General features: G+C 36.3%; 1 protein-coding gene across 3 annotated transcripts in view; it reads left to right on the top strand.

Moving 5' to 3' along the window:
• Positions 1-15367, top strand: part of Cbl (E3 ubiquitin-protein ligase CBL) — a 302440-nt gene that overhangs the window by 129302 nt on the left and 157771 nt on the right. For all 3 annotated transcript variants that reach the window (XM_081725868.1, XM_081725867.1, XM_081725869.1), the window contains exon 4: positions 2700-2837. In XM_081725868.1, coding sequence (XP_081581994.1) covers positions 2700-2837 — 138 coding nt within the window. The remainder of the gene's footprint in view (positions 1-2699; positions 2838-15367) is intronic.

Raw genomic sequence — 15367 nt, 5'->3', positions numbered from 1 at the left:
CGCAGAGAGATCGTAGGAAACCTACGGCATTAGAGCCCCGTTTAACCGAATTTGATGGGATCGATGATCCTTCGGTTGCACGTAAATTCAGTTAAATTGGAATGAAGGTTATATATATTTGGTCTAGGAATTAATTCGTGCGGTTGGTACGCACACATTGAAGCTGTAGTACAAACACAAAATACATAAATACCTTAAGAAAAATATTGTCCATCGCTAGCCACCACTTTCGCCCATCTGTCAGGCAATGTACGGATTCCGTGGCGAAAGAAGTCCTCATCCTTGGAAGCGATCCAGTCAGAGACCCATGTTTCGATATCTTCTGAAGAAGTAAACCGCTGTCCAATCAAATCGTTGTTCATGCAATCGAACAAGTAGTAGTCCGAAGGAGCAACGTCTGGTGAATACGGCGGGTGGGGTAAAACTTCCCATCCGACATTTTCTAAATAGGTTTTGACCGGTTTTGCGACATGTGGGCGAGCGTTATCATGTTGAACAATAAGTTTATCATGTCTGTTCTCCCATTCTGGTCGTGTTCTGGCCAGAGCTTGCTTCAAACGCATTAATTGTCGTCGATAACGTTCTCCATTCATAGTTTCACCCGGTTGCAGCAGCTCATAGTACACCACACCTTTCATACCCCACCATATGCACAGCATAACCTTTGCACAGTGAATATCTCGTTTTGGTTGTGATGGACCTGGTTCACCTGGTTTCACCCAGGCCTTTTTTCGTTTAGGGTTCTCGTAATGGATCCACTTCTCATCACCCGTAATAATTCGATGCAGAAACCCCTTTCTGCTCTGTCGTTGAAGCAGCAATTCGCAAATGGTTTTTCGTCTTTCAACGTCTCTGTCTTTCAATTCATGTGGAACCCAATGTGACATCTTTTGAATCATTCCCATGGCTTTCAAGCGTTTGGAGACTGTTGTTTGTTCAACGCCTAATGCTGCTGCAAGTTGTTCCTGCGTTTGACACGAATCCTGCTCGAGCAATGCTGTCAATTCTTCGTCTTGAAATTTTTTTGGCTGTCCAGCTCGCTCTTGGTCTGCCAAGCCGAAATCACCACTTCTAAACCGTGCAAACCACTTCTGACACGTTCGCTCAGCTAGAGCATGGTCACCATACACTTCCACCAAAATACGATGACTTTCAGTCGCACTTTTCTGCATGTTAAAGTAATGCAGCAGGACACCCCGCAAAAACACTTTATCAGGCACAAATTGCGCCATGTTCACTTAACTACAAACTGGTGTTGTTGACGCTTTAATCCACTGCCCTATACTACGAACGATACGCGATGACAGGGGTTTGCAACACATGTGTGGATACACGGAACTGTGGGACGCTCCGTTCGTTGCGCCATCTCTTGTCCACCCGCACGAATTAATTCCTAGACCAAATATATATATATAAATAGATAGATAGATACAGGGTGTTAATGAGCTATACCGACAAACTGTAAGAGGTGATTCCTCACATCAAAATAAGAGAAAAATTTCATATGGACCTATGGCGAAAAGTGCATAGTTTCAGAGCTAGGGCTGTCCAACATCACGAAAAAGCGAAATTTCAACAGACCCTATTTCGAATTCCAGAAACTTTAGATGATGGTCATTATCAGTGTAAAGGAAGGCACTAACACACAATCCAAAAATGTATATTCCATTAATTTTCAGTGGGTGTACAGAGTATTCCATACAGGGTAAAATTCCCAGACATAACATCAAACATCAACCGAATTTTGAGATATGCTCTGAATTTATGATTGGTCCAAAGTAGGCAAACGATAAGCCTTGATAGCAGTGAACACAGAATCCTTGGAGCGATGTCGGAAGTGTTAAGGATCGTCAGCAATACGGTTTCTCATACTCGGGGAAACACATGATGCAATGTTTTCTTTCACGCTTATAAGTGAGGAGAACATGAAATATTCCGTGACGAAATACATTGCATCACGCATTATTCCGAACACTAAAAAACACGGAGCCGCCAGTTTCTAACACTTCTGACTTCCCTCCGAAGCATTGAATATCCATTCTTGTCAAGGCTTACCTTCTTCCTACTTTGGACCCTCCTTGAAATCAGGGTATATCTAAAAACTCTATTAAAAGCATATCTGAGAATTACACCCTGTAGGGATTACCCTGTATACCTATTGAAAATTGACGAAGTATGCACGTTTGGATTGCGTATGCGTGGCTTCCTTTACACTGATAAAGACCACCCTCCAAAGTTCCTTAATTTCAAAATAGGGCCTATTGAAATTTGGCTTTTTCGCGATTTTGGACAGCCCTAGCTCTGAAACTATGCACATTTCGCCATAGATCTATATGAACTTTTTCTCTTATTTTGATGTAAGGAATCGCGTCTTACAGTTTGTCGGTATAGTTCATTAACACTATATATATATATATATATATATATATATATATATATATATATATATATATATATATAGCACTGTAAATTTAATATATTTTAAGCGTGAAAAGACATTGCTGACAACAGTGATACCTTCAAAACTGAACTTGGCTAAACTAAAACTAAACTAAACTTACAACTAAAACAGTGAAGTTTAATTCAGTTTAGAAAAATGAAATTTTGTTTTGTTGATTTAAAAGTAAAAACTATTTTAGCGATTCTATTAAACGTGACTGTAGCGTGTTTTAATATATAATGTACATTTTTTTTTTCAGTTACGTCTTTCGGTTAAGTTGCACAAGGTTAGGACAGTGGGCCATTGGCTATGTAACAACTGATGGGGAGATCCTACAAACGATCCCACAAAACAAATCACTGTGCCAGGCACTATTAGATGGTTATAGGGAAGGATTGTAAGTATACTTGCTGTCCTTTCTATGACTAAACTATAAGTTGATATATGTATATTTTGTTAAAATAGGTGACTCAGCTGAAATACAGAGTCCAGATTACGTTATAATGTTTCCGTGTTATCCATTTTATATAGTAATATTTTTGCGAATCGGTCATGGATTTTTCAGGACGATAACGCCCCTTGTCACCGTGCAAAGGTAGTCCAGAAATGGTTCAAAACCATACTGTGAATAGAAGGAACTGACCGGGACAGTCTCCCGACCTTAATCCGATAGAGAACTTATGGTTTAAAATTGGTTATGAAATTTCAAAGAAAAAACCTTCAAACAAACGTGAGTTAACTGAAGCTTTAATATTTTTCTTTAACCATATTGTCACGAAAGAACTTCTTTTGAAATTGGTACATTCCATGCCAAAAAGATGTAGAGCCGTAATTAAAGCAAACGGCTGGCCCATAAAATATTGATGTTCTAACATGCGACAACAATGTAATTTTCAAAATGCGTATTAAATGTACCGTATTTGTCAATTTTCGTGTTATTCTTCTATTCATATTATGTTATTCTATATTGTTTTATTCTGCACATATTTCACATTATTGTTTTCAGGCAGCTTTACTACAAAAAATATTTTAGGCATTAAAAAACTACTAGTAGATTTGAAATCAGCATGAAAAAATACATTAAAATCAATAACAATATTTAAGATAGTGCGATAATTTCATAAGGAAAAATGAAGTCAAACACAAAAATTAGACAAAAAGAATGAGTGTGTTCAGGACTTTTTGCCACCACTGTAGGTGCACACATCTCATAGTCTTGCTAGTATACGGGGCGCTAAGCTCAAATCCAGTCCAATCTAATCCGAAGACTCAGCCCGACCCGATGATTTGAGCAGACTCGGCGAACCAGAACCAGCCGAGATACCAGCACTGCAACATTATTGCAGAATTTAATAGTTGATTAGTGATATTCACTACTCGCGATTGAACATTCATTTGTTTGATTCCTGATGTGACATTTATTAATCAAAATATTACGTCTTTTATGTTTCAGATATAATTTCAAGTTCATTCGTCTCCCCATACTGAAAAATAACAGCAATTTTTGGACACAGGCTGTGCAAAAGGATTTAGCAAAACACAGTTTGGTTTCAGTGGCATATTTCGTATTCCAAATGACAAGTTTAAAAGGTTCGCTCGAATAAACTTCAGTGATCTCCCATAAGCAAAAACCATGTGGCTTATCTTTTCTGTGATTGCCATGCTTTTATACTCTGATAAACCTTGTAGTTATATTTCAGTGCAATGCTTTGACACATACAGACGCAAACAACAAGCGAAAAAGAAAATTATAGATTTAGTGTCAAGACAGAGCGGAGAATGGTTTGTTAGAATTTGATCAGCAGCCTCATACATACTCCTCATATACGACGATGTTTCGTCGTCTCCGAATCAGGCCGGATCTGCCTCTGGGTCTTACGGCCAACTTTTTGACCTATTCTATCACTGGAAGAATGCACTACTTTGAAAAATATTAAGCTTTCTGAAACTAAAATTTCTTTGATGTCTGCTTTTAGAGACATCCCGAGTGAATTGGGAAAAGACTGGACTTTTAAAATCGTGGTAAATATATGCTAGACTTGGATGTGTTTGAATTATAACTACATGTATTATTTACACTTACATATATATTCTGTTATAGCCTGGAAATACGTATGCAAGTTATTTGTTCTCTTTTAAAAATGATAAACGAAACAGTAAAAACATGTAACTTTAACTTGTGTATCCGTAGAATGAAATTCTCCTGTTAGCTTCATTATTTTAAAACAGTAACACCAGTGACGTATTTAGGTTTTTGTTTCGGAAACTGACTCTAAATCAAAAATAGCAATACACCTGTTTTTATTACATTATATATTACACATCGAATGTGAAAACATCTGGCTTAGTTATGTATATATACCTATGGGAGGGGATCTCAAGCGCTATAGGTCTTTGTAAATATCACTCTGAATAATTCCGACCATTGTCCACTACTCAAACGCAAATACCTCCTCACAATTATTCTTCTGAAAGAAACACTGTTAGGGATCTCATCCGATCAGTCAGAGATACTTGTGCGTAGAATGGAGAAGGCCGGCTATTTATCAGAGTTGGTGTGTTAAAAGGAAAGTATACCCTGATTGGACATTTTTAATCTTTGTAATATATATATATATCGGGTGTTGCAAAATAAGTGTTACAACTCTTGGGAGGTGACTCCTGCCACTGAGACAAGAAAAAAAGTTCTCTTGAACTTTCGGCTATCGGACATAGTTTCGGATCTACAAGGTGCCGAAAGCGTGGGAAAATGACTTTCGGACGCCAGTAGTTCGGAAACTGTCCAACGTAAAGAGGGCGGGTAAAAAATTCACTGAAGAAGTCATACCTGCTGTATTGAATTTTGCATGTTTCACAATCCTACCATGCACGCGCAAGGGATTTTCCAAAGGAATATAGGGAGTCCCGGATAATCTGCCAAATGAAAATTGGTCTAAATGGAAATGAATTGATAGGGTTTTTACCAGGTAACACTAATTCAATTGTATTAAGTCGATATTTGGAACAAATACAAAATGGCGGATACTTTCCTGCCCGTTTTGTGTGGTTGCATAATCGCCAGGTACGGATGCTGGCCAACAGTGACGTTCTGATTATTACATGTAGTGAATTTGTACTCAAATGCTCTAGAAAGATATCTGGAGTGCCGGTAGAGCACAATAGATAAAACAGGGTGATTCACATGTGTGGGAACACTTAACGAAAAATGCCCAGAAATGCACTTCTTCTCAGTAGACGTGAGTTCAGAGCGTCAGAAATGTAAGGATAAGCGTCAAGAACATGAAAGCCATTGCCAATTCACCAATAATAATCCCTCAGTCCGATGCAATATGATGTGCATGGTTGCATACCAATAAGGATGCAACAACTGAGGCCAAGTTGAAATTGTGCAAGGGGACTCACAAAGAAACTGAGTTAACTAAACGAATGTCACTAGTGGGATTGAATGAGCGATATTGAAATGTGGCCAAAGTGTGAGTTGATATCAACATGTAGCTAATGGACAAATGTCAACATGTCTCACTACTGCTGGGACACCGTCCCACATGCGAAAAATAGGAAAATAACTACTCGTGTCTTGAATCTGAGGCCGTGGACTCCCAATAGGATTGGAAAGTATGACCACACGAGCGAAAGCGAGCGCTCTAGCCCTGAGGCTTCGAGGGAGCCTCACTTTCTCTATATTCATTTCTTTGAGGAGTACCCACTTTGTTTGGCAAGCGCTCTTCTACAGCCTACCGACATGCTTGTGTGTTTCATTTTGTTACTCCTACTGCACAGTTATAAACAATCAGAGCTTTAAGACGTTTCTTCCTATTTCTCATGTCGTTTTATTTTCCATATGTATGGTGTTCCAGCAGTAGTGTTGCATGTGCCAAATAGGTTCATTTTCCTCTTTGTCTTGGCATGTGCACTGTGTGTGAGATACGAATTTCTGGAGGTATTTTCCTATATTTCGAATACGTCACATGTCCTAGAAGACGTGGGACATGACACAAGTTTGTTATTTTCATGCTCTATCAGAAATTGAACCATGGATTAAGAGATTTCTTTTCATATATGTCGACTGTGAGACAATGTCCCAAAAAAAAGTGGGACATTGATACAATCCTGTTTAGTTGCTTTATACCAAAATGTGCACCAGATGTAATAGCAGAATGTACAACGTTATTTTCCTAGTTTTCGCACTTGGGACGGTGTCCCAGCAGTAGTGGGGCATGTTGACATTTGTCCATTAGCTACATGTTGATATCAACTCACACTTTGGCCACATTTCAATATCGTTCATGGATCCCACTAGTGACATTCATTTAGTTTACCCAGTTTCTTTGAGTCCTCTTGCACAATTTCAACCTGGCCTCAGTTGTTGCATCCTTATTGGTATGCAACCGTGCACATCATATTGCATCGGATTGATGGAATATTATTGGTTAATCGGCAATGGCTTTCATTTTCTTGATGCTATTCCTTAAATTTCCGACGCTTTGAACTCACGTTTACTTAGTATGCGTGCATTTCTGGTCATTTTTCGTTACGTGTTTCCACACATGTGAATCACCCTGTTTCATCTGTTGTGCTCTACCGACACTTCAGATGTCTTTCTAGAGCATTTGAGAACAAATTCGCTGCACTTAATACTCAGAACGTCATTGCTGGCTAGCTTCCGTACCTGGCGATTATGCAACCACACAAAACGGGCAGGAAGGTATCCGCCATTTTGTATTTGTTCCAAATATCGACTTAATACAATCGAATTATTGTTACCTGGTAGAAACCCTATCAATTCATATCCATTTAGACCAATTTTCACTTGGCAGATTATCCGGGACTCCCTACATTCCTTTGGGAATCCCTTGCGCATGCATGGTAGGATTGTGAAACATGCAAAATTCAATACAGCAGATATGACTTCTTCAGTGATATTTTTACCCGCCCTCTTTACGTTGGATAGTTTCCGAACTATTGGCGCCCGAAAGTCATTTTCCCACGCTTTCGGCATCTTGTAGATCCGAAACTATGTGCAATAGCCGAAAGTTCAAGAGAACTTTTTTTCTGCTCTTAGTGGCAGGAGTTAACTCCCAAAAGTTGTAACACTTATTTTGCATCGCCCGATATATATATATATGAAAGGGCTATAGATGTAATCTTAAATGTGAAGAGTCAAAGATTTTCTTCTCTCCGAACGTAAATGACGTCGTTGCATGAAATGTCAGCAACCATATAAAAGAATTTATAATCCGTTACCTGGATACTGAATATTTATTGTATATATCCAGAAAAATATAGGAAATAGAAATAGGAATATGAAAATAGACATGAATACTTGCACACATTAAATGCAATATTAAGATTGTGGGTGATTAAAACATTTAATATTTTATAACTGTTATTATAACTTTTCTTTGATATTCTTACATTTCGAATCACTTACGGAGTATAACTTAGGGGTCCCTGGCGTAGGGGCATCGGTGATTATCTAAGACTACGATGAATTCCATTCCTTGCCATGATGATTCTACTAATCCTCCAAACAGCTTGAAAATAAGTGGCTGGACTACCACAGTGGTTTTTAACAGCTTGATGACACTTTGACACCATGCAGCTAGTGAAAATGCAAGAAAACTATTCAACTTGTCCCGCAGTGAAAAACCATCAACTGCCACTTCAGCTCATTTTCAATTTATTTGTGGAATATACAGGGGTTGGACAAAAAATCTGTGACAGTTCTTTTAACCTCATTTGTAATTTGGAGAAGATATGTGTTTGTTCCGTAGCAGTTTTGTGTTGTAAACCACCGCTAATTGTTTTATTTTACACACGAGCGCTGGTGAACGATTATTAGTGAGTGAGACTCCGGTGTGTTAGGACGTGAAAACGCCTGTCAGCTACGTGAAGTTATTGGCATGCTGTTATTTTATTTTAAGTGTCAGTGTTCTGTTGTGCTCTTCCAGTATTGAAATCATCAGGACAATTAAATCAGCAGATAAGTACTAAGCTCTTATTTTTATTTTGAGATAGCTTGATTGGCTTAAATACATTCCCTTTTCAACTGATTGATCTTCAAAAGTGAATAGTGAAAAATGGTGCCGAAACCCGGGAAGGTTATTTCTGGATTAGAAAAACATACCTTTAAGGAGGAAGAATCGAGGGAACATTCAAAAACATTCATATATTAATTTCTAAAATCATATACTGTGTATTGCTATCGACTGCACGACATTTCACATTTAAAGAAAGAAAGCCGATCTTGCTACTTGTATTTTAAGAAGCAGGAAAGAGTATACAAGTCAAGTTAAAAATATTTTCATTACTTAAAGCTTTCGTTAACAAAATAGATTATAACATTGAGATATTTATATAATCCTTACTAGTGGAGCTTTTTGAACTTAATAATTGACTGTATTTTATTGTCAGAACTAAAACATTTTAATTAGAAACGGTAAACCTTAATTTCACGTTACATTTCGAACCTTGTTTTTTCATATACGAGGTCAGGTCTATTAACACGCATTTATAATAATCTTAGCCAACTAGTCTATGTTATTTCATTCAGTGTGTATTAACTCATTATTGTGTTATTAATGAAAATTTATGCAGATATATACATATCTATAGTATAAAGAGAATACATTTATATATGTTATAAATCTTGTATGCCGGTTCTCACGAGATCAAAGAAAATGGAATCAGAAAACATTCAGAAGTTATTGACTGGACTGAAACAGCAAATGGAGAACATGTCCCTTGAAATGAAAGAGCAACAAGAGAAGACACGAGAAGAAATTAAAGAACAAAAGAAGATACAGGAACAAATAAAAGAGCAACAAGAAGAAATAAGAGAAGAACAAGAGAAAATACGAGAACAAATGAAAGAGCAACAAGAGAAGACACGAGAAGAAATGAAAGAACAACAAAAGGAGATACAAGAACAAATAAAAAAGCAACAAGAAGAAATAAGAGAAGAACAAGAGAAGATGCGAGAACAAATGAAGGAACAACAAGAGAAAATACAAGAAGAAGTACAAAATGGAATATATGAGTTGCAAGAAGAGTTAAAGAGAGAGGCGAATAGACAACGTGACGATATGAAACAAGAAATCGATGAACGATTTGAAGTAATAAGGGATGAGATGAAACAAGTAAGCGATAAAATTGGAGACGTGCAAGAGAAGCAAGGTCAGCTACATGAAGAATTAGTTGCAGTTAAAGCGCAATGCTATAACTCTAATTTGAGGCTGGCTGGAGAAATATTAGCGGTCAAAGAAGAAGTAGAAGATGTAAAACGTCTGTCTGAAATATATTGCATCTTTTGATCCAAATACAATGCAATGCACTTCTGTTAATTATTTAAAAAATAGAACAAAGGAAAACTTTACTTTTTTGATTACATAGGCCTGTATAACGTTATTTTCTTGTTTTTTTTTTCTATTAATAAATGTTCGTACAAGTGCTTTGCGCGTAGTGTTTATGTTTCTGTTATTTCTGGACGCTATTGAAATGGAACCTACGTAAATAAGATAAAACTGGCCTAAATAAAGTCACGAAGCTTGTGTTTAATGTAAATGCGGTGCGAACGTAATAACAACCTATTTTTAAAAAGTATTGGTATAATAATAATGAGCTTTCGTAGTCTTGAATTTATATATCGTAGTATGTTCAATATAATAATTATATCCTGTGTGAAAAGAGCTAATAGTCTTGCTAAAAATTCAATAAACGGTAAATGCGTAAACAATTTTGTAGCCCTCTTTGATGTCTTTATCAAAGCCAGATCAGTATTCATTTTTACTCCCTCTAAGAATTCGGACTGCCTATTGGCGTGGGCATACTTAACAATAGACAAAGCACGAATGTGTCTGAACATACAGTTCGCCGTACATTGTTAGATATGGGCTTCCGTAGCGACGTCCCACACGTGTACCAATATTAATCGTATGGCATCATCGATTACGAATGCAGGTGCCTATTGTCATTGAATCGCCGAGCAATGGTAGAGTTCTGATCACAAAAACCTAGACGGTGCGTGAAAAAGCTAAGTCCAAAAGATGAACCTAAATCCTTACGAGTTCCCTTTATGTCTGCTTCACTTTTCCTGGATTTCTGTCGCAGACAGGGGTGAAAATTGAACGATAATATTACTGAATGCATAATGTAATTTTGTTTCTTGTACGTATAGGTTAAAAATATCTACCATACAGAAAATACAGTAATGTTAAGTCGCAAATTTAATATATTTTTAATCTAGAACTATTAAGAAGACAGAGATAGAAGTAGAGACAACATCGTAACTATAGATAGACCATTTGTTTCTTGTTCCGCTGCTAATTCGAGCTTCCCGAAAGCATGATCTTGCCCAGTTAGTTTCATTAAAGCCAAACTAAGGTGAAATTTATGAAAAATCTATGGAAATCAGTAGTATAAAGTGAGAATATTTGGAAAGATTCTGTTCTTTCCTAGTAACGTGTGATTTATTTTATCCAAGGACGTGCGCAGGAATTCATTTCATTGGGATCGAAAGCATTTCCGGTGGGACCAAATTCAATACGAAAACAAATTGTATTAAACTTTGTAAAATCGCCCTTACAAGTAGGCAAATGTCGTAGGGAAGTCGAGATTTCGGGGGACGTAGATTCAGTGACCCATCCTCTGCGTACGTCCCTAGCATCTGTCTAATAAAATGCTACAATAGCAATTAAGAGTGACCGAGCTCCAACCTATAACTTTAGCTTTCAAAATTTTGATTTACGGTTATTTGTGATTTCACGTTTATAACAAAGACAAATATCTTTAAGAAGGTGTACTTTAAATAAATTACTTAAAGAGATCTTTTTCACAAAGTTTATCCTTTTAAATTATTGTTCAAAGCCTTTGCATTTTAATAAGCCTTCTCCGAAATAAATGCAAATGAATTATGCTGCCATCTGTAGTTTTTTAAACTATACATTTGTGGACGTTTATATGTTTGTGGCAAATCCTTTCGACAGTGAGATCTCAAAAACTACAGGCTCTAGAAAGATGACGTTTTCACTGATCGATTGCAAATTTGGCGTAGATTGTCCAGTTCTAACTGAATATTTAAAAAACATGCCATTATTTATTTATTACATTTTTACGGGTACACTGGAAGTGTTGAAATTTTTAAAAAAATAAATAAAGGATCATATCCTACCCATTATACATTCCAACACCATATAATTGTGCACAAGGGTTGCATATCTCTCAGGTGTTTGTTTCATGGCCAAATTATAATGAAAAACGAAGGATAACCATTTCTCCATCTAAGTTGAATCTTTATTGTTTGGAGTGTTTTGCCCAATGAACACCACATATCACTGACATTATAATTGATTGTATGTGTAATGTATTAGCTTATTTTAAAATGTATAAAACGATAATCATGCCTGTTGTTCTGTATGGTTGCGAAATATGGTCTCTTACTCGGAACGAAGAACATAGATTGAAAGTATTTGAGAACAAGATTCTGAGACGAATATTCGGACCCAAGAAAAACGGGAGTAGGGGCGGAATCTTCATAACGAGGAACTACATAATTTATACATTTTATCCAACATTGTTAGAATCATCAAATCTAGGAGGCTCAGGTGGGCAGGTCATGTAGCCAGGAAGAGAGAACCAACGCTTTCAAAATCTTAACTGGAAAACAAACCGGAAAACGACCATTAGGAAGACCTAGGTGCAGATGGGAGGACAATATTAAGATAAATTTCGCAGAAATAGAAATACAAAGTAGAAACTGAATCCAATTGGCTAAGGATAGAAGTCATTGGAGAGCTTTTGTGAACGCGGCATTGAACCTCCGGGTTCCATAGGCCATAGAGTTACTTAGTTTATGTGTTTGCTTATTACATACTACATGCAAGAAGAAAGAAAACACATATCATACAAGAATTAAAAACTACAACCAAATCTTGCAAACGGTACGAGATATTGAATAAGTAATCGAAAAAAATCTCCCCTTTACGGTATCTCTTGCCGATTTTTACCAAGACATCTTTCACTTGTGTCTGCAAAGGGACATGTACAGAAGTGAGGAATAACAAGGAGATTCATGCTCATATATGAATGATGCGCTGTGTAAAGAGCGCAGGTTCAGCTAGTATTTATTTATTTATTTATTTATTTCGAGACCTACAGCAAAATTTCTGTAAAGGTCGCGTATATCCCATGAGAACTACATGTCTACCATATGTTGCTACTTGTATATAAGGCCGTCAGTCGATCTTACAAGGAGAAAGCAGACTTTGGTAAGTGAACTTCGGGCCATTTTTTGCAACGTGAAAGTGCACATTTAAAGTGTTCTTATTACAAACTGGGAAAGCGCAGTGACCCAATAACCTGATATAGCAGAGTAAAAGCGTCTTAAAGTTTCTGACTCGCGCATATGTCGTAAGGTGCGCAAGTTTATCAAGTGACGGAGTAGCAGAATCAGTAGCATCTGTGACTCATGTGCTAAGGGTAACGGGTTCGACTCCCACTGGAGTCAAGTTTTTTTTGTTTTTTGCTTCAACCAATAAAGTAGCCACTTGTAGCTACAAGTAAAATGTTAATTCACTATATGTTTATAATGAATTAAAACAATGGAAATATTTAAATCAGTTGTAAAATCTTTCCTTCAAACTCAGTTCACTGAAATTATTCCAAAGATGCTAATGCACAAAGCTAACAGCGAAAGGCTTATATGTTATTCATATCTGTGAAAAATTGTTAGTTGTTCAAGACTAATGTTAGCCCAATTCTGCTTGATTTGTGTGTATGTCTGTTAGTCAGGGTTTCCGGATCTTAATCTAAACTCTGATCAGACTAACTGGCGTACGTTTCGAGTGAATTATGATTCGTATTAGGTTTATGTATTGAGTTTCAAATTCATCTCATTCTCTCACTCTCATTACCCACAAGGGAAAAGAAATTACTACCTGTTCAAATTTTGGTAGAAGGTTTTTTAAAGAGCCTAAACAGTATATGCTCTATTTGAAATAAACAAAATGATGTAATTTCTGTAGTAAGCTGTATATATACTCATAAGGAAATCATTACTCTCTGTTAAGTTTCGTAGTAGAAGTTTAAAGGGTTCAAATAAATGAATGTCCTCAAAATACAGCTACTACCAAGCAATGAATGAGACTATACCTTGTGAGTTATAGGGAAGTGTCCAGGGACAACCATTACCAGAAATAAACATTTCAAATGACAACGATCGAGGAAATCAGCTCGTTATGTCCCGATTACAAAGGTATAACGCTAAATTTTAATTAATTTCGCTTCATCGATGCCCCCTGATACTGTGATACTGCAAATAGTCACCAAGGCTTAATGTATGATTGAATACAGAACTGAAGCCTTTATATAATTAAATAAACAGAGTAACTGGAAATTTTTTAGTCTAAATAAACTGTTGTAAATAAATGGGAATACAATATTGAATCTTCAGATAAACTAATAATTTCAGTCACACAAACACAAATTCACATCTCATTGAATATTTTTTTTTTTTTCGTGCTTCATTAATAGTAATATTGATAAAGAAGGATATATATTCAATATTATACTCCCATCCAAATTGTGGTTTAGTTTCCTAAGATGGGAAATTCCTCTGATTAGGCTATCGATGACTAATAGCTTGCCACTTTGCATCCCATATTCAAGAGATTTGTTCTATCAATTTATAGAAAACCAAAAGTTATATTTATATTATAAATATGAAGTTAACGTTGTCTCTAATATAACGTACTAACGCCTGAACCATTTAAAATTAATTTTTGAACTAACACTGACCTCGAGACAGATTTTTATCACGTTACTTTCATTTAAGCGCGTATCTTAAAAAAAGAAGTAGTTTTTACACAAAAGAGTATCTCAGAATCTTCTCATGTTAGGAAGACGAAACCTGGTATTTAACTCCTTATTAAAAATAAGTGTTTATGTATCCCAGTGTTATCACAAATTCAGCTCCAAATGGGGAAATTGAGGCAATTTGTGTAATAATTTTGCCAAGTAGGCTTATTTGTGGATAAACACTGTGTGTGGGTTTTCTCGGTGTTGGTCGATTTCCTCTATTAGTTGATTCCACTATTATTATCCATCTTATTATCACCGTCTCCTTTAGCCTCAGAATATAATCGTAGGACGTTAAACAACATAAATATAATATTTTTCTCAAAATATAAATACGAACTCTAAAATTGTCTCATCGTCACAAAAATTTCTGAACTGTCTTAAATGAACATAGTTAGCATTTGGTTCTATGCTGTGCATAAATATCGGAAGTCTCCGTCCGTCTGTTGACAGGTATTAGAGTATAAATGGTAAAAGACAGCAAGAAGTGATCTTTTTGAAATTGGTTCATCGTTCCAAAATATGTTTCACCTCCTCCGTTAACCTACTATTCAAATCAGAAATGGTAGGAACAAGTTCGATCGTTGATAGAACAAAAGCGTTAATAGAAGCGAATTTTTGGAATTGATTCAGCATCTCAAGAGAAGAGACTATCTCAACCATATTCTTCTACTAGAACCGGAAGTGGTAAAATTTACTATTACTTTCGGTTTAACTTCACAGATCAAGAAGATCGAGAAGTGGTCTTTCGGAATCAGTAAAACATCCCCAAGAAATAACTTCCATTTCGAATTTTATCCCTGTATGTCAACCAAAAATGTAGAAAATCTGATTTCCAATTTCAACTGATCACAGTAGTGCAGAAGATTAATAGATGGAGAGAAGTTTTTTTATTAAATATGAAGTTAATACCTTATGAATAGATTTAAACTTGCACTTTATCCTCTGTTGCAACATAAAATGGTGGAAATATACTACTACTTCCGGTTTCAGTATTTATCACTATAGAACAAAAACAGTAATTACTTTCTGATACGAATTCAGCGCCCCAAGCATAAGTTTTATCTTCATTTT

The sequence above is a fragment of the Thermobia domestica genome, chromosome 9 (assembly GCF_964235325.1).
Source record: "Thermobia domestica chromosome 9, izTheDome1.hap1.1, whole genome shotgun sequence".
NCBI classification, from domain to species: Eukaryota; Metazoa; Arthropoda; class Insecta; order Zygentoma; family Lepismatidae; genus Thermobia; species Thermobia domestica.
The sequence above is the reverse complement of the archived record's forward strand: the minus strand, read 5'-3'. Positions and strand labels throughout refer to the sequence as shown.